Source organism: Dreissena polymorpha, chromosome 6 (genome assembly GCF_020536995.1).
Source record: "Dreissena polymorpha isolate Duluth1 chromosome 6, UMN_Dpol_1.0, whole genome shotgun sequence".
NCBI classification, from domain to species: domain Eukaryota; kingdom Metazoa; phylum Mollusca; class Bivalvia; order Myida; family Dreissenidae; genus Dreissena; species Dreissena polymorpha.
The window spans coordinates 113574345-113595823 of NC_068360.1; the positions used below are offsets into that span (position 1 = coordinate 113574345).

The window sequence follows — 21479 nt, forward strand, 5'->3', positions numbered from 1 at the left end:
TTGTGGTTTTAATTGATTGCAACTTCTGATTTATTGCAGTGCACATGTACAAAGCACTAAGGAAAAAACGCACGAGCATAATTGTCGCTCTCGGGTTTTTATTCGATTGCCTGGTTCCCTTGATACCAATCTTATTGCCGGGCTTTATTCGCTCTAAGCAATATTGTTCCCTGTAGAGCTAGGGCACGTGACACTTTGTCAAATGTAAATGTTGTCCGCATAAATCTTTTCCGAGTACTTCACAGATTCGCTGTTAAAAAACGTCACATTTCTAGCCCCTTGAGTTGACTTTATTTATGACTAATCTGAGACATAGCGATACAAAGTCCTTTCTTCGACTTCAGTTTCACAGTCAAATGCAATGGGAAGAGGATCTCGTTAAACTAGCCACTGAAGACCTCAAGTTTCGTGCTACCAGCCTTTTTAACATGGTAATTGTTCCTTAAGTGATTCCATCAATTACATAACGATTACGCTCCTAGTTAACATTTCATGTACAAACACCTTTTAACATGTTTATACGCGAGACAGCACCGTTAAAAATTACTTTAACCAGTATTTTCTGCCAACAGAAATGATAAGTTCAATTTTGGTTCTGTTGTTAGTTTCTTAATTGCAACTATTTTATTATTTTAACATTCATAACATTACATTCATAATATTCAATATTATTTAACTATGAGTCCTTTTTACTTACATAACAAATAAACACTTTAAAATAATTGCTGTTTTAAGTATATTACCAAATCATTTAAACGCACATTAATTCTAAGTCGACCCGTACTGCATGGCAACAGTATCTGATTCGCCCACAAAACATCAACTGTTTTGTTTATATCTATTAATTTCGTTGAATATTGGCAGTTATGAAATCATTTTTACAGTTCTGTTATTTTATTTATTTAGGTTTTATACATATGCATATGCATACATATATTCGAGTTATCATATTAATTTTGTGCATTCGATTTATTATTTTTATTTAAACAAATATTGATTATATGTTCTTTTATATTGATGTGTGAATTATACTGTGTATCCTGAAGGGAAAAACCCGGGTTTAATGATTAGATATAGTTTAATGATTAGTTTTATCACTGTCTACGAATAATATTTAATATTCGAACAACCAACACATAAAGTAACGAAACTCAAATCAGAATTCGACATTTCGATTATCAATAATGATTGCAATGGCAGTCGAACCAAACTGAATCGTTTCAAGCTTTCAACATTTAAATGAACAAGTTGAATAAATATGTGCGCAAAATTTCTAACGTGTCATCTTTTTATTATCCGTATCCTGCAGCTGCAACAAAAATGTTATGTATCACATTAAAAGAAAATGTATACCAAAGTAAATTGCATATGCAAATCTATTAGGCAAAATGAAATCGAGAAATAATTTGCAGAGTCGTAATGGTAAGGAAGCGTCAATAAACTATTATGTTATTTATTCATCGTCTTTTATTATGTCTTTAGAAACTAGTTAACTTGCTCTAAATGTGTTAATGTGATAATAAATGTTCAGCACTAATTTTAATATTATTCTTTTATGACCGTCGTGTATTTTGATGACAAGAGTTTCATGGTTGAACGATCAAAGTAAAAGGGTCGTATACAGATCGTCCAACTACATGATATTATATCGAAATATTGCACACATGGTGATGTAATAAAATTGCCAAAAAGTAACCATACTTTGGCTCGCCTTGGTTGACCTTCGATGATATTGTTATCATAAATCGTAATTATAACTTTGCGTTACTATTTTTTATTAAGATACATTCTATTCGCTCTATCAATAGGATCCAACGTATTATTTTTTAAGTTTAAATGAAAAAGTCATGTTTGTATTGATTTGTTATAATTATTTAGTTCCTAAAGTTTAATATATTTGCTGATGTTTTTATGTAAATAGTTTGTTCCTGCAATAATATTTTATGTAAACTACACCTTACTTGCCTTGTTTGGAGCCAAACAAAAATAGAGCTGTATTTCCAGCGATTCAGTCCCGCAAACATATTAATAGTTTTGCGTGAATCAGTTGAAGTTTCAAAAAAAAATCTATATAGGTAAGTATTTAGCTAAAGCAGAATGGGACGGCGGGTTCTTCATTGTTATGCCAGTACCTTCACAAATATGTTCCACCCTTTTTGTATGTTTTAAATGTGTCTGTGCTTTAGTAAAAACACCAAAGGTTTGGCTATTGACGATTATTTATAGAAACATGCAATATTACTTGATATTAGCAGCTTATTATTTTAAATAAGGAACATACTTCATGGTATGAATGCCATGTGGATGCTTGAATACATTAGTTGCGAAAGCATCATAAGGTCACTAACAATTTACACATTTCACCATCTAAAGAGTTTTTTATTTAACATCTCACTCTGCCCCTTTTCAGCAATTGCTCCTTTTTAATATGTCTAAATCCCTTAGATATGATAGACCAATATGACACACGATCAAACCCTATACCCGACCAAGCAGTATTGCTTCTATGCTATTCCTAATCAATTCACACTTTAATATTACACCTATATGATATCAAAGTCTTTCGACCATTACTTGTTGTTGGTGTTTTTCTGCTGTTTATAGTTATTGCGCAAATAAGAGATATTATTACGCGATTAATTTCTTCTGTTGCTAATTAAACAGTATATCCGAGGTAAAACGGCGATTTCTCGTCCAGTCACAATTTAAGAAGCCCACTGAGTCGTTATCGTTATATTATCACATTATTTAGTATTTGAGTTATTAATATAAAATTCAATTGGTTTTATCTTGTAATGGCGTCAAATTGTTAAGTTTTATACTGTAACTATGCTGAGGGATCAATTAATATACTGTTAACATTTCATAATGCTGATCATGTAATCTTTACTTCGTGCCTTCTACTATTGTACCTCATGCTGGTGCAAATATGGTAATATCAATGATATTAACAAATAAGGCATGAAATCAATATTCTCAAATTCGAGTCCGCATTGAATACTCCTACATCATTTATATTTCTGTTATGAACAGCCTTAACAAGTGCTACTGTGCATTACATTTCAAAATAAAATACAGCAGCACAGGTTCATATGCTCTTGGATACAATCAAACATGCTAAGCCAGCATCACTACAATTATTTAAAAAAAAGAAAACACTGAGATTTGTGCACTGTCTTTTTGAAGACAAGCATTAAAACTTAAACATTTGTATTTTGATGCAAATTGTTCAATATCAAAATGTAAGTGTGTAGGATTTCGGCAATACAATTATGAAAACACACTCAATATTAATTTAAACAAATCTAAGTATGATATAAGTTCACAAGTGTGGTCAATTGTTTGATATATACGTGATTTATGCGTCAATAATGACAACATAAAAAACATGTGGTACTTTCAGCTCACCTTACTTAAGAAAATACGAACAGCGACAGTAGAAACATTTCATCTATACGTTACAGTCAAACTCGGAGGGTTCATAAGGACTTAAATTTATCTAAATTACTCAAATACGTCAGGTCACATTGATAAACAGCGGGCACGAATCATGATAATAATAAGGATTTACTTCGACTTATGACACCAATAACATAAAGCGCCTCTTGGATATCTTAACGATGTTTATAAAGCTCTCGAAATCCCCTGAAAGTGGGTTTGAAGCTCATTGAAGGCAAATAATACCAGTGTTTTGTTACACGCTATGTCCCACTTAGAGCTAAGTTTACTATATCCATCATTTTCGAAGCACAAAGGTGTTTCAACTGTTTACAAACGGCATAATAATTATAATGTTGTATTTAATAACGGATGCAATTTATTTAAGATGTTACTGTTATTACATTTAAAGCATGTTGAATAAGAAAAGTGTGTATGTTTAATATTGTTTTTAAGTATTAATCAATCGTTTTTTTTATATGAATAATTTTGTAACATGCAATCAGTGCCACATTAACACCGCGGAAGCCCAAAGGCAGTACAAATTGTGTTACCCATGCATCTTGTCGGCCTAATGATTACTAGAACCTCAGTGCCCAGTCGATTTGACTCGTTTAGATTCGCCTACCAGTGCCATGGCTAGCAAGATATAAACTGTGACAATGTCCTTTTACAGGTATAAAATGTCAGTATAATACCGTATTGCCAAAACGACATAATAAAAATGCTAATAGATTACGAAAACAATCACTGAAGTCTGTATATTTACGCATTTACGAAAACAATCACTGAAATATGTATATTTACGCATTTAACACTTTCTCATGGGCCCTTAAAAGTCGCGAGGCTAACAGGCAGTTGCCTCCTCTGCATAATGAGTATGCTTTTTTGTCAACGTTAAAATCATATAGAGGTTATGGTAATCGAGACGTCATTAATTCTAAAAATGCTAACAGTTGTGCATTTAGCACTGTGTTACTTGGCTGCATGAACATGTCCCATAAATAGGGGACGATTATTCTAATATGGAAACCAGGTTGGCTTAATGTTACAAACGTAGGATATCAATACGAGTTCTGTTTGCCATTACAAACGTGTACATACAATACAGGCTTTTGCTATTGTGGATTGCAAAATCTTTTTGTTTTTGTTTTTAACATATATTATTGTATACATGAACAAGTGCAGTACGTCGTCGTTTGTTATCAAGGTACGCCTTATTAGTAAGGCTTATTTTCATAACTTATAATGCATCTCCAATGCTTTCATATTGAGAACGTACACCAATGATATATTTATAATGGTGTATTTATATGTATGCAATAAAAGCTCATGTGCTTCGGACAGTATACATATTTTGTTTACCAAGATACTCTTGTGTTGGCTTTTTTTCATTTCTACAGACCGGAAAGGCAAAATGAAAAGTACACCCCTTGAAAACTATCCTGTAAACTTAATATCCATATGCGGTTTTAAGTGTTGGTAATAATAAAACTAATATAATTAATATGCTTAAAAAGTATTTAACGTGAATTCGTATTCGAATAATACAATATTCGAATATTCGTTGCCATAGTCTTATTCTCTTCACTACTCAGCATATTTCCGTGTTTTTGAAGAAATGCTCGATAAACCCCAGACCCATCCACTTGATAACAGAAAAGTCTATTACGAAGCTGCAGTCATTAACTTCATGCAACGTGGAGAATAAAACGCCTTTCGACGCATGTTATTACCATTAACTTGCCAAAAACAAAGGGCACGAATAGCTCAAATGCTTCGCCAGGTATATGTAACCGATGCAAGACAGAGCGCAATGTAGCAAGTTGAAGTAATTTGTTAAGCTAGCGTTATAAATGTATCAGCCAAAAAATTGAAAGGACACACGTAAACGATTACTAGGTAATAGATTACATAACATGTGTAACCGGGTATATGGGAAAAAAGCGAAACAACGGCGAGCTTTTAATTGCTTCATTGTGTTTGTAGCAGCAGCTTTTTTACCATGGAATTAGAGGATATGTGCTTCATATTCATAGTGATTTTCTTAATACAGCTGTTTTGTGTATATCTTTGACAGAAGTCTTCGGTCTGCATTATTGTCAATCCGGACATTGGTGCAGCGTGATCTAATTTTAACTTAGGAGGCTAAAAACTAACAAGCCTATAAACCCCGAAATGTATTCCTGTATTGGCTTGTCGGGTATATTCAAGGTCCAATATAACTATTAAGTTATAGACTGAAGGTGTAAAATACATATAAACAATGTGAATAAACGATATAATATTCAAAATCAATAATGTCAAGGACTTTCATTGTGTTCGCAAATTAATTATCACTAAAAGCCTTCAATGGGTTCTTTAAAAACATCTGTTGCTTTCGAACACTTATTCCTTGGTGTATGAACAATATTGCGTAAGCATAACAAAAGCATTCACCACCCATTGTCCGAATAATGCGTGAGTCTCTTACTTCATGCCGAATAAACTTTGGTACGACACTAGCTAGGTTATGTAATGGGACAGGTGGGTCAAATCTGAAGTGGCGAAGTTGATTATTGATGATAATGGTGAAATTGATAAAGGAGGCTTTAATAAATAGTACTGTATCGCTACACAAAATCACTACTATTTTACTACATTTGTATTTTTTTTTATATTCCAAATATATATATATACATGTACTGTTGCTGCGACTACTACCCATATTCTGCTTATATTCAAAATTTGATAACAGCATCAGCAGCAGCAGCAGTCGCAGTATCATCATTATCATCGTAAAAGAAAACTCTACCGCGTAACTACTATTATATTTCCGTGTTTATTGTTTCCGCAAGTATATCGCCAGTATAAGGGTGTGCGTTCAAATAGCGTAGACATTTTCTCGTATAAAGTTCCCTTTTAATATTCATAAACCGATCTGTGCAAACTAAATTACTTTTACGCTAATCACCAAATAATCCAATAATTTTACGAAAGAAAATCTTGCTAATGTTGAATAAGCACTTTAAATGTAATAAAGAAGCCACATCACGTTGCATCGTTAAACTATCGAGTACCGTTAATAATTCAAGCACGATTAACCATTGCCAATATGTTTGCTGCAATATTGCAGCATCTTCACCTAACGGTTGCACGCACGCATGCAACATGTAATAAGAAACAGAATGTAAAAGGACCTAAAGAAACTGGATGAATTCATTCGTAGATTCTGTATTTCCTATCCCATTCTCTTTCTTATTACATGTTGCGCGCATACGTAAAACCGATATCCTAGCTGCTGCAATATTACAGCAAACATATTGGACATTTATAATCATGCATGAATTATAAAAGGGTATTCGCTAATTGAAAAATGCAACGCAATATGGCTTCTTAATAACATTTAATGTACTTAGTCAACGTAAGCCGGATTTTCTTGTGTATATATTATTGGATTATTTGGTAATTAGCGTGAAATTCAATATGGCTGCACATGTCGACTTATGAATATTAAAAAGTCATCTGTCGTTGACCACCGTCCACTTTGTTTGTACATTAAAGGAAACATTTCAAATATGCATGTAAAAAATCACAATCTTCGTAAAAATCATAACCAAACCAGCTGACTCAGATTTATCAGAAATAAATACAAATGGCGTATAGGGGTTCCATTCTATCGGGATCTAGAGGGGTCTTACACTAAGCATTTTCTTCAACTTGTAAATAATGCATGAAATGTGAGTCTGTGACAGAAAGGATTGGTAAATAATGGACGATATTTACATGGTAACATGCTTTCTGCCATGTATTGTTCTTTATGAGGTTTGAGCATTGCCGACTTATAATCGAAGTGATAGACCTTTTTCTCGACACAAACGTTTGGAAGCAATTTTTGTAAGGTATTTGCACAGAGTACACTCTGGACTTTTAACAAAGCAAAATGCACTCGAAACAAAAGCTAAAAGCATTAAATGGGAACAGTAATGTCCCTGGTGGAAAACGGTATTCTGGTGTCACTCTTTCGGTTTGTCGGTCGACCCGTCGGTCTTTCCGCATAAACCGTTACAAGTTTGCGGGCGAATTTTTCCAAACAACTATTAAAATTGAAACTTCAAATATGTCACCATCATGAATTGTAGATGTGCTAGACACTTAAACATCTCAGAGATACAAACATCTATGTATAATTTGCATTTGAACAAAGTTTTGCGGAGGTTTTAGTCACATATTGTACACAAAGTTCTAGTTGCATTTACCTGAAATACATTCAAAATATACGACATAATTTCGTGTTTACCGTGACACACATGAAATATTGCATAGTGTATGTGATTTTCTGCGGTTACTCTCGTATCCCTGCATTGTGCTTACATTGCTCAAAATCCATCATCAAACGTCTGATGGCGTAATGGCTGTTTTCTTTTCGTGCATCTGCATTTGTAGCATAGCATGGTCTCTGCATTTTCCATGCATTTATACAGTCAGCAACAATTTTGAAAATGTTGCCTTGTTTTCGTATCTATATATCACCTGAAAAAATGTTTACTTTCCATAGAACGCTCCATGTGTCATTCTGATTAGCAAAAGTATGCTTATTTGAATATGTATTCACTTATTGACTACCGATGTTTTTGCATTTTTCATGGTTATATAATCTTTGCATACGATAATCATTATAATAGCGCGGTGGTGTCATGTATGAGTTGTTCGCCTGCTTTGAATTACAATCGTCACAGAAACGACTGATCAATCAATATTGTGGTTGCAAAGACAAAGTGGACATGGTTTCCGTCTAGAGATCAGGAGGTATCGGGTTTGATCCCCACTGTGGGAGCGTTCTTTAGATCTCCCCAAAGGCACCAAATATGTGTTCTATCCAGAATATATTGGACTCGAGGGCGTTTCAAAAAAACCGTGGGCTTTCGATCGAATCGAGCTGGGCATAAATAGCTTTTATTACCGGGCTCTTACACCAAGTCAATTCATTTTCATTGCACCTTTTAAATAAGTTATCTAGCTTTTTCTTTTTTGTTGTTGGCTACAACACTAAACTTTTTACGAGCCCTTTATTTACCTTTTGTCGTCATTTCATCTATTTGGACTGTTAGTCAGACAAATTACGTCAATACATTATCATAACAAACATTTGTTTTGCGCACACCATTTTAAATAAACAAGTACAACGCGCAAATATGTGCTTATATATTACAAAGTACCGAAATAATCGACAGAGTGTATCAAGTTTTAGCTCTGTTATTGAGCACTTAATATCTCTGTTAATCCTGCGATCAAAGGAATAATTTACTAGAGTGAATCTGCCTGTCATTATGGCAGCAATTATTTCCAAACGGTTTCCCCGACGGACTGTGGTTTAGCTGGTAAATCTGTTTGAACGTTCGAATTACAATTAGAGAATGCTCTCTTTTCGAATACAAGCAAATAGCGGAGTACACAACGGGGTTTCATATTTTGTGATACGGCAGTCTAGTAAAAGTCAAAGGTTTAAACTGTAATTATTTCTAGACAAGTCATGATTTACAAAGACGACAACAAATTATAAGCACTGGTATTTTCAAATAATAAGATTAATAATCATGATAATTGTGTGCAAAGGGTTACCGTAACAAAGACAGATATAGTATATCGGTAGTCATGAAGGAATACTTATTCAAATAAGCATTATACTGCTTATCAAATGAAACACAGAAAGTATAACTTCAGGAGTATGGATACAAAAACGAGGCGACATTTTCAAAATTATTGCAGAATTCATAAGCACGCGATCTATGCAAAGACCATGTTAAATCAAAATAAAATAATATAATACTCGCACTGTTTACGGCTTACGTTTTTTAACAGAGCGGGACCGGAACTTGTGTTTTTAAGGGTCTTGCAGATTTAATGCTACATCCTACTATGCCACAAATTCCGAATCACGGAAAGAAAACAGCCATCAAATCATCTGACCTTGACTGTTGGCTGTTGCGCAAACATGTAAGCACATTTCTGGGGTACGAATTTAAAGGCAGACGATAAATCACATACTACAGGCAAAGGGAACAAATCGTCTGTGTTCTATATTTTGATTGTATTGCAGGTAAAAAGAACTATAACTAACAAATTAGTCATATACTTGACTAAGGCCGCCACAAAGCTCCGTCAGTTAACTTTCGATTCAAGTGCATGTTGCTGCGCGAAAATGTGTCTCTGTTTGTGCAAATATCTGGAAGAGCACAATTGCTACAAAAAATGTTATCGTCGAGAAAAAAGTCTATCAAATCGAGCATAAGCCTTCAATTCTTTACTCTCACAAAGAAAAACACAAGGCAGAAAAATGTAACCCTGTAATCGGCGTTCATTATTAGCAAGCCCTGACTGTCACAGACGTGCATTTCATGCATTATTTACAAGTTGGAGAAAATGCCCGCGCGTGTGTGTCAGATGCGGCGAGTCTAGACCCTTCTAGTTTCCGATACAATGGAACCCTATATGCCATGGGCAATTATTTCTGATACATTTTAACCAGTTGTTTGGGTTAGGTTTGATACAAAGATTCTTCATTTTGTGACATTAATGTTCGATGTTCTTCTTTTTTTGCTTCTTAGATATTTTGGTGTTTCTGGTGTCTTAGGTCGAAAGGGCAACTACTGTTGCGACGTCCCAATCAACGATGTGAAATGTGAGACTTTTGTGGCTACAAAATATTTAAATGAAAAAGTATGTTGCAGGTTTTCCGTGGATGTGTTGCTTTACCTCCCCCATTATTGCTAGGTTGAACAAGAAGTACACGTAGTTTTAATACTAGTAGTAGTACTAGTAGACGTAGGTGCAATATTAGTGTACTCGTTGTAGCAGCAGCAACAGTAGGCGCATTAGTTTTAGTAGTAGGTGTAGTTTTAGATGTTGTTGTTATTGTTGCTGTTTTTGTTGCCGACGTTGTACAAACGTTTAAAGGGTTATTCATGTTTGAGCGACTGAAGGTATTCATTTAATTGCCTATTATGTTGATAGTTAGGTAGATAGTATTAACCGTTTTATGTGTGGGTGATGGACTGAAAATAAAATTCGATGATACCAAGTAAAAAATATAATAAAGAAAGTGGCCATTCGTTTACAAAAACAATGATTTTCCTGAAATAATGTGCAGTAATCACAAATAGGTATTGCAATGAATCCTGCGCTATTTTTAAATGCACATAATAAGACACTTTTGTGGCATCTAAAGTGATAATGATACATGGTAATTTGCCTCTTAAAGAAAAAAGAATCAACTACAAAATGGCTCATATTATTCAACAATACCGCAAAGCGTCAAAGATGTGCAAAAAATAGTGTAGTGAAATTGTTTTATGTTGTATATTTATTGCATTACGGCAAATCAAATAAAGTACTCATAGAATCCATCCCAACTTGCGTAGCAATGTGTGCAATTTCTTTTCAACAGATTCCCCATATGCCGACTTATGAATGAATTACAATTTTTACTGGACTGGACTTCACGTAGTTCACTCTAACTACAGGATAATATTACACTTAACAATGGGTCGGGCATGTTTTGGAACATCGGACGGATGCCTTACAGATGGGCGCGGCTAACGTACAAATGAGCATTTAACTTATTTCTCATTAAGGATGATTTATGATTAATGACAGGGGTGTGTGAAACCTTTCAACGGGCTACAACTAATTTTGTTCATGAACGCTTCAGCCTCTCAGATCGAGACAGAGCGGACACTGGGTGCATGTTGTCCGAGGTACTCAAATGTCCAACCTCATTATGCCCGACTATCTGATCTTGAATCGGGTAAAGAATGCGAGATGTTTGTATTGTTAAAAAACCCAGCTGTTCGATTGTTGCTCCCACGCGTTGCTCAGGTGTGAATTTCATCACGGGGTTAGTGTTATGTTCCGAAGCAACATGGTTACAAGATTGACAGGCGCTCTCGCGGTCAAGAGTAGGTTACGCAACACTAATTTTATCTAACAACGTCCTTGCTCATTTGCGGCGGCGGCAATGCTGTTATTACTAAACGACATCTCGCATCATCGTGTGACTGTTGGTCTTCAATCAATGGGGGCTGTTGTCGACTCGACACCTTGGGGACTAACCATTAAAGGGAAGCGAATTAATTACGATTTAATTGACGGATTTAAACAGAATTAATCTGCTTCCTATTATTTGTACTGAAAACCGTCTTGTTGCGTGATATAAAGAATTAAGCATTTCCGACACTGTAATCTCTCGTACATTAATGACAGTTCAAAGATTGATATAAATGAACAGAAACAAGTAGATCAGAACAGAAATATATTACGACCCGACATAGTACATCGTCAGCATTAATCATGTTATTATAAACACATCAAACGGCCGTGTGATTAGGAACTAAGTAAACAGTAATAAGTAGTGCTCATGATACCTTACATTACAATATATGAGTAGCGTTCTGAGAAAACTGGGCTTAATGCATGTGCGTAAAGTGCCGTCCCAGATTAGCCTGTGCAGTCCACACAGGCTAATCAGGGACGACACTTTCCGCCTAAATTGGATTTTTGCTAAGAAGAGACTTCATTGAAACGAAAAAGGTCATAAATGCGGAAAGTGTCGTCCCTTATTAGCCCGTGCGTACTGCACAGGCTTATCTGGGACGACACTTTACGCACATGCATTAAGCCCAGTTTTCTCAGAACACGACTCAATTTATGACACTAACAGTACATCGTAGATGCGAGAGTCATTAGAACAATTCCCTTGACGTTTTTGGCACCCAATTAGGGAACAACAATTCATGGCACCGGCATCTCGACAGAGGTAGATAGCATCGCTGTAAAGGCTGCCATGGGGTCGGAGTTTAGGGAAGAGGGTCGGTGCGTCTAGACATTAGTTTAAATAGTTGTCGATGCTGATTTAGAAAAAAATACAGGTATAGTCGGAAATGATGGTTTACGGCGTTCGGGCATATAGAGTTCGCCTGTACAACGTTATTCACAAAGCTGGAAAATCCAAACCATGGTGGTTACCATAACAATAGCATTTTGTGCAGCTGTTGTTGTTGTATGAAATATTTATGAATGGCCGATTGGCTGTTATTTAATAACAGTTTTTATGAAATATTTCAATTTCAAGCCTAGTATTTTAATAAGATAAACGCACGGAGCCTATTTGCAGCAATTATTTTAGCAATGACTTAATGTCAAATATCCCCCCCCCCGAAAGTTACGACGTACTTTTGAAGTACAAAGTTTTATTTGCATGGTTGACACAAATGTCCTGGGGCCGTATTCCAGTAGCTTCTTAAGGTAAAAAATAACTTAAGTTGAAATATTGCGCAATATTTTTTCTTTTCTCCGCCAATGTTTCTTTTAACATAAGATGTCACTTAAGTTAAATTCTGGTAGCTTCATAAACTTAATAAATTTCTTAACTCTGTGTATTTTTTTCTCATATATTAAAAATTAAGTTAACTTACTTTAACTCTTAAAGGAATTTCTTAAAGAGAAATACTAAGCGTCTCATGTTTTGTTTTTGAAATTTCAAATTTAACTTAAGAAATGTATTTAAGAAATTTCTTAACTTAATTGAAAACTTAAGAAGCTACTGGAATACGGCCCCAGGGATTGGTGATTTTTGAATTTCATAAAGTACACTTCAGATACATAAATGGCTTTCAAACTGTGAATGCGAAAAAAACTATTCATAAGAAAACCTCCACACTAATGAGGTAAAAGAAAATAAAGAAAGCCAGCAGGTCTGTCGAAACAAAAGATTCTATATAACAAAAGGCGTATCTTCAAGTCTATCAAAAACGACGGATTGTTATCTCAAGTGTTGAATGCACACGTCAGAAACAATAACTTGAGCGATGCTATCGTATGGTTAGGTCGCTTTGAGAATTGTGAAAATGTACATCTCTTTTAAGAGACGAGAATGTACGATAATATGAAGTTGGTGATGATTGTGATTTTGTTGTTGTTGATGATGATCATTCTCATTTCATACTATCATAACGGCACCTGACGATGATGATCGAAACGAAGAAGATGTTGATGATCATGATGATGATAGGAGTTATAATGATGAAGAGGACGAGGATGAAGAAGATGACGAATAATTTATTTTGTTTGGTGTTGTGTTTTAAAAAAAAATAAGAAACATTATTCTGCCCTTTCTCGGATTCGACCTATTTTTAAATGCCCAAATAATTTAATATCCTTTTTAACATATAGTTCCCTCGTAATTATCGATAAACAATGTTCAAATTTCATGTGATCGTATCAACGGTGTGCCACAACAAGAGCTTAAGAGGTGTCAAATATTTGAACGCATTAATTTTGTATGCTTAGTGTATCGTTTGAAGGGGCGGGTAAATGTATTTGTTTGTACATCTGGGGTTTATTGCCACGATAACATAGGCTCAAATCACGTTAAGTCATTTGCGACAGCTTAAGCGTAATTATGTTCAACGTAAATATTTACAGTTTCATTCGTGTTACCAAACACTGCATCGTATTTAAACCGCTTAAAACGCTTACATTGACAACTTAGTTTCACTTTAAAAGTTAACAACCCATGATATAATATCCTGTAGATCTAGTATTTTGCTAATTTTTTAAACATTCGCGCCAAAATTGACTGCAGCGATTTTCGAAAAACATGGACGATATTACACAAACGACTGCCATATTGAACTCCAAAACTGCTGTAAGAACTACTGAAATGTTTTCTTGGATGCTGACCAGCATTTGATAATATAGAACTTCTATGAATGAATCATTCCGGACAAGTGTTATTTCAGCATCATTAGAAAAAATAATATAATTAGTTATTATGTTTATATATGAGTCGCGTTCTGAGAAAACTGGGCATAATGTATGTGCGTAAATAGTCGTCCCAGATTAGCCTGTGCATTCCGCACAGGCTTATCAGGGACGACACTTTACGCTTTTATGACATTTTTCGTTTAAATGAAGTATCTTCTTAGCAAAAATCCAATTAAGGCGGAAAGTGTCGTCCCTGATTCCCATTTGAATAACATGTCTTGGGATCATACTTGCGATTGATATGATCGAATTATTGTAAATCTAGAACAACCAAAAGTCTTAACCCATTTATGCCTAGTGGACTCTCCCATCCTTCTAAATTGGATAAATTTATATCAAAAATTAGGGTTGTCTAGTATATTTATTTCTATATTTAGAATATTTCTTACAGAAATTCCTTTAAGCAAACAGCGGAGGCCCTGGTGAGACGCCGCATCATGCGGCGTCTCATCTGGGTCTACGCTGTTTGCCAAGTCCTTTTTTCTAGACGCTTCTTAAATTGCGCAGCTGCTCTAACTATTTGAAAGTGAACGCGCTGAACCAATAACTATGCACAACGCAGCAATTGTTACTCCCTTGCACCGCTACCTTCATACAAATAGATGTCAACGTCACTGCGTCAGTAAAGATCGGTGTGTACATAATGCCTCTACTTTATACAAATATCACTGGTTTCCGGCTTTTAGAAATGTACAAAATATAATTCGCCCATTTGAACCCGATGGTAAAGAAGTGTGCAAACTGACAATTCTAAAGCGCTGTTTTATTAACACCAAAACTAAATCGATTACAAATACCATTATCAAAACGATCATTACATGTCGATAAAATAAATATTATTTGAAATGAGATATTTGTAAAAACTCCGCTTTCATTTCAATGTCATTCACAATAAATGGTTGTGCAGGCCAATTCCTCTTTCTGAAGTATTCTAAGACGCATTTTTATTGAAGGGCATTTCGTTTCCGCATGGACATTCTTATTGAAAACGGTTGTAAAACTCATTTTGTGTTTTTTTCTCTTTAGTGAAAGTTATTTGAAAACATTGCAGCATAGTTCTATACCCATACCAAAACGCAAAACTGGCGTTAATGTCGCACGGTTATTTAGTTTTGAATAAGGGCTTGTATATTATTAATCAATAAAACTATATACTGCCTTTAGATACCGTGTATTTATTGCTAATATTTGTTTCCGCATGTTTGATCCAACATAGTTAGTCCCTACATGAAGTGATAGTTCATCAAACAAAATACAATTATGCAAAGTGAATAAAACTATTCAATGAGCTATGAACTTAACACGACGTTATAAGAAAAATACTATATAAACAGCCCATGGTGTAAATATAATTGACTTTTGTTGCTCGAAAAATTGCTTTTAACAACCTTTAAGTAGGGCCATTTTATAGGAATGTAACAGATTCCTTTTAAACGCAACAATTATAAGCATACCATACAGTGTTTACTTATTTTTACTGGCCAAGTACGTAACACAGCATTTCTGCTTTTGAAATAAATATTTCATTCATGTAATTTTCAAACCGTCTGAAAACAAAGGAATTACAAATCATCGTTTCGCGTCTTTATTTCGTTGTTGGAGCTAATCATGCTACTCCGCAAATTCACAAAAACCATTGTTTCTTTTCACAGTTAATGAAAGGCGATGATAATGGCAGAACAAAGCCCGGTGAAATGTGTTGTAAATAACTGCGAAATCTCGACGCGGTAACAAAATCGCGATAATTTCACAATGTCTACTGAACACAAACCAATATAACAGTGTGAACCTAAAACATTTTGTTCCTAAACAAGTGTTTGTTAATGCACTATCCATAGACCATATTTATGTAATAAAATAACCCTATAGAGATGTATACCTTGACCATTATTTTCATTGTGTAAGATGTGATAATTATGACGATAGATGATTTTCATGATGATGACTGTGCTTTTGTTTGTCTTCTTGCTGATAACGGTTATTACACTTAATATGCTGAGGATAATGAATAGGGTGACGTTGATGATGTAGTTGATGATGTTGTAGTTGTCGTTGTTGTTGTTGATGATGATGATGATGATGATGATGATGATGATGATGATGATGATGATGATGATGATGATGATGATGATGATGATGATGATGATGATGATGATGATGATGATGATGATGATGATGATGATGATGGCGGTGGTGGTGTTGATGATGATGATGATGATGATGTATGATGATTATGATGATAAAATAACCATCAAACCATGATATTTATATTTCAACGACGCAGTTTTTATACTTCTAAAAGACAAATTTCAGACATTAAATGAAGTGTGACCTATGATCTGTCTATTACCCTTTATCTCTTGAACATAAGACGTTAGTGTCACTGAACGTAATGTTCTTCTATCTTAACTTTAAGTTAGTCTATAGATAACGAGTATTGACGGGCGTTCTATACGACTGGCCTCGTATGACATGTATACAATGATCAATTATTTGGGTTATGGCTCACAATGAGAAAGAACGATGCCTTAAAACAAAGCGGAACAATATTGGGTTTGACATAATATAATCTTTTTATGCGTTATGAATGCCAATAATGCATAAGTCTGAGGTGTTTTACATGCCGGTTTAAACATATCCATTTAGAGATTGAATTACTGTCGGTATAGGCATAACAAGAGTTTCGTTATTTATTGTTTCTGAAGTCAAAAAAGTCCTAAAGGATACTGACAACATAATAAATCGATTGTTTGTTCAAATTATGCATGAGCATGTACGGGTATATATTCTTAATTTAAATCATTTATGCCTAAAGGTCTAGAAAAAAAAGGCCTTGGCAAACAGCGTAGACCCAGATGAGACGCCGCATAATGCGGCGTCTCATCAGGGTCTGCGCTGATTGCTTAAAGGAATTTCTGTAAGAAATAGTCTTAATATAGAAAAAAATATACTAGACATCCCTAATTTTGGAAATAAATGCATCCAATTTAGAAGGAAGAGAGAGTCCACTACGCATGAATGAGTTAAAGCGACTCAACTTAAGAAGCCTTTATTTTCTCCTTTGATGCAATCACGGCGGTAAAGACTTTTCCAGTAACACTTTGAGCTGTTGAAGTGTGTGTATTTCATAGACAGTTGCAATAGTTAAACAATTTCATACTATGGATTACGCCTTTAACACAATTTAAATCTAAAAAAAGCGCCATTTAAAGCAGTTGTGGAAACCAAACGTTTGAAGTAGACCTGAACGATTATGCTTAAAAGAGCCTAGGACAATCGGATAAGTTTCCTTTTAATAAATCACGATTTCTAGTATAAGACACGCCGAATATCAATCAAATTAAAACTCAATTGTGGTGAGTTTAACAATATCCCACTCATGGAAGGCAATAACTGACTCAAGAAGCGACATTTAAAGCATTTGTAGAAAAAAAACGTAAAAGCAGACCCGTAAGATAATGCTTAACAAAGGGTAGGAAAATCAAATAAGTTTCCTTATAATCAAACACGATTTCTTGTACAAGACACTCCAAAGATCAGACAACCACTAAATTGTGGCGAAACAAACACTAGTACAAATAACGAGGATGTCTAGTCAATGCAAACTGAAATTCTATGCAGCTGTCGCTGAGTCAAAGACTTTCATACATTTTTAACCTTTGGATCCGGAAAATTATATGAGTCGTGTACTGAGAAAACTGGGCTTAATGCATGTGCGTAAAGTGTCGTCCCAGATTAGCCTGTGCAGTCCGCACAGACTAATCAGGGACGACACTTTCCGTCTAAACTTGATTTTCGGTAAGGAGGGACTTTCTTGAATCTTAAATACCATAAAAGCGGAAAGTGTCGTCCCTGATTGGCCGGTGCGGACTGCACAGGCTTATCTGAGATGACACTTTACGCACATGCATTTAACCCAGTTTTTTCAGAACGCGACTCTTATTTCCGACATTGAAAAAACAATGGCTCAAACGCGACTTAATAGTTGTATTAAAATGACTGGTCTAATGTCGTAACAATTACAAGAATCGTCTTGAGCACATTATTATCTGTGAAAAATAGCACACTCGAAAATAAGGGTAAGCATGCTTTTAAAATATACACTAGAAATCTTATGTTTTTAATATTTTATGCATGTATGTGCGTCATCTCTTTTATACAGTGCATAAATTATTTAAATATTCGTAATAGAATATACATATGATCTCATCTGCTATCAAATAACGGTAACAGTTAGTTGTATGTCAAGTCTTATGATAATCAAGGTGGCAGTGTATTGTTTGTTAGGTCACATGAAGACCGTTATAGACATTTGCATAATAAAGAATTATTATAACGTATTTAAACATATCTTTGAAAATATTCTGTCGATTGTTAAAATTCACTGGCCTTTACCCCAGTGCTATTATATTAAATCGTTATTGACATATTAAACAATAGATATTTCAATTTTACAAGCAAAGCAAAGCGCTGAACGAGGGTCCGCGTACACACAAACATGTATTTATATATAATAATTATTTAAGAAAGTCTAAGGAACGTTTCGATGTCTTATGTGAGAGTGGTATATACACATGCGATCTGCACTGTAGCCCAGTAACATGATTTCGCAGCCTAACGTAATACTTCACCAACGATGGGGAAACATGAAAACGTAACAATACGGAGTCTTATAGCTGTAGCATTAATCACTGGAGCTAAGCTCCGCTGAATGACTAAGTGCATAATTTTTTGCTTAAAAAATGTCTGGTATAACTTGTCGACTGTAAATTACGTTCAAGGTTTGTTTACACTTAATCCATTTCCCACAGTATCGCATAATGAAGTTGTCACATTTTAAGGCATTGTTCGAGTCTTTAATTTATTTCAGATTGTGGAAGACGAGTAAAAAAAATAAGATTAATATATCTCAGAACATTGGATTAAAAAGACATATCAAGAAACTTCTAAAAAAATCCCATTCACACAAATGAAACCATCCTCGGAAAACAGGGTTTTGGCAGTGGGCTTTCGACAAAATCATAGTACTTAAATAAACCCCCGAAAAAAGTCACCAATGCAATTCACCAAAATTTTGCGGGACACACACATGGAACCGGAAAGAACCACAAAAGACTTGTGCAAGATCGCTAAATCGCGCTTAAATCAGTTGAAGAAATGGACTCTACAAAAAGGAACTACTTTCGAGGGATGCACAGAGATTTAGTGGACTGAAACCTTAATAGACATATTCGCTGACGATCTCACACGGACGCTTTCGGTAAGATTTGAAATGTTTAAAATACCAGCTTCAGAGATTGAAAATTGAATATCAACATTCGAATGACCACACTACATGCCTTCGGTATAATAAGGTTTATCCGTAAACGTCCTCCACGTGCATCTGGCAATCAGTTTACATCGACAAGATTACAAACAGAGCCAAGTAATATTGGTGCACCATCCATCATCAACAACAATTTCATCAACGAAAACATAAAATAGAAAACAAGAGTTTCTTACTTAATGGCAATCGGTATATGTAACAATACATTCCTCATATCGACTTCAATACCACTGACAGCGTAGTAAACGCCAAGAACGTTTTACACTTTATAAAAAAAATCTATGTTCACTAGCGTGTCCAATGAAGCAAGCAGCTATACAAACATAAGTTGCAAAAAGCAAGATTAGATCAACATATTTTTCATAAAACACTTAAATACCGCACATTGTACATGTGTGTATGTGAATGATTGTTTTGTTTTCCCCACGCGTTTTAAAACTAGACCAATCGCATAAAAGACAATTTTTAACAAATTAAACAAAGCCATCACTTCAACGGCCAATCTTTATGATTATGAAAAACTACGTAAAATCTGCTTTCTTTATTTTCCATTAAATTTATAGCGTTGACAGAGCACATTTTAAGTCAAGGTCGCGTAAACAAAACATAAATGCATACTATTTCATGAAAGTAAAAAAAGAGTGTACATAGAAATGAACTCTTAATACTGAATATTGAGTCTGATGATTTCGTTTTAGTGGATGATGATGATGATGATAATGATAATGATGATGATAAAGATGACCAAGACGACAACGACGACATAATCATCACCATCATCATCATCATCATCATCATCATCAACATCATCATGATCATCATCATCATGATCATCATCATCATCATCATCATCATCATCATCATCATCATCATCATCATCATCATCATCATCATCATCATCATCATCATCATCATCATCATCATCATCATCATCATAAAATCAACATCAGTATCGCACTACAAATTGTGCCACGTTATATAATGAACTTTTGTTTTCATTCACTGTGTTTTTAACTTCATTTCAATAAAGCTATTTTAGTCTGCAGTTGTTACAAATGAATCTACAATTAGCAAAAATATATTTCACAGACAACTGCAATAAGTGAGTTTTGATCCTCAAAATAATGATTATAATGCATACATAGGCAAACCATAAAACCACACAAAGATGTATTATCCATTTAAGCTAAATATTAAAATGGGACATGAATACAATTAATAAATAGTGGGTAAATAAAAATTTAACTCACCTCTGCACAGCGCAAATAATGCCACCAATAAAATCAATTCCGATATGAAATAATTGCGGAATTCCATGTTGCACAATTATTTAATAATGTCTTAATTTCTACAATTAGTATCCGTGTTGCACATATACGTTTACAGTCAATTGAAAATAAATTAGCAAGCTCAGTAAATTAACTTCAGGTAATATTTGAATTGGATATATTTAAATCCGATCAAACCACAATAGCAATTGGACACTTCGATTGTTCCCAAATGGCGTATAAATTAAGAGCTCTGCTATAAAAGGTCAGTCGTTCACAGACAATAATCTTAACGTATACAACTGTAGAAGTAAACTGTGACCATTGCAAAGTACATCGACTCGAGGCGCGTTTTTCCGATATAAAGCCTACCAATCGACCATACCGTCTCCAAATAGTGAATGCGTGGAGATATTGAATGCGTGGTATTACTATAGTAGTACTTCGTTATAGAACATCAACGCCGCGGTGTGGTGAACACGTGTGATGACTGAAGTTAAATAAGTAACAATTACGTTTTCTTTGTAATACCTAAGACTCCAGTTTTTGTCTGCCGTCAATCTTATAATAAGATATTTATATAATGTTACATGATTGCTATAGAAATATACATACGAGTCTTGGATTATGATTACGTTTGTAAA

General features: G+C 34.6%; 1 protein-coding gene across 1 annotated transcript in view; it reads right to left on the reverse strand.

The window, feature by feature from the left end:
- LOC127835203 (uncharacterized) overlaps positions 1–21226 on the reverse strand; it is a 38447-nt gene extending 17221 nt beyond the window's left edge. The window contains exon 1 of the mRNA XM_052361528.1: positions 20818–21226. Coding sequence (XP_052217488.1) covers positions 20818–20884 — 67 coding nt within the window. The 5' untranslated portion in view covers positions 20885–21226. The remainder of the gene's footprint in view (positions 1–20817) is intronic.
- Between the last annotated feature and the right edge of the window lie 253 nt (positions 21227–21479).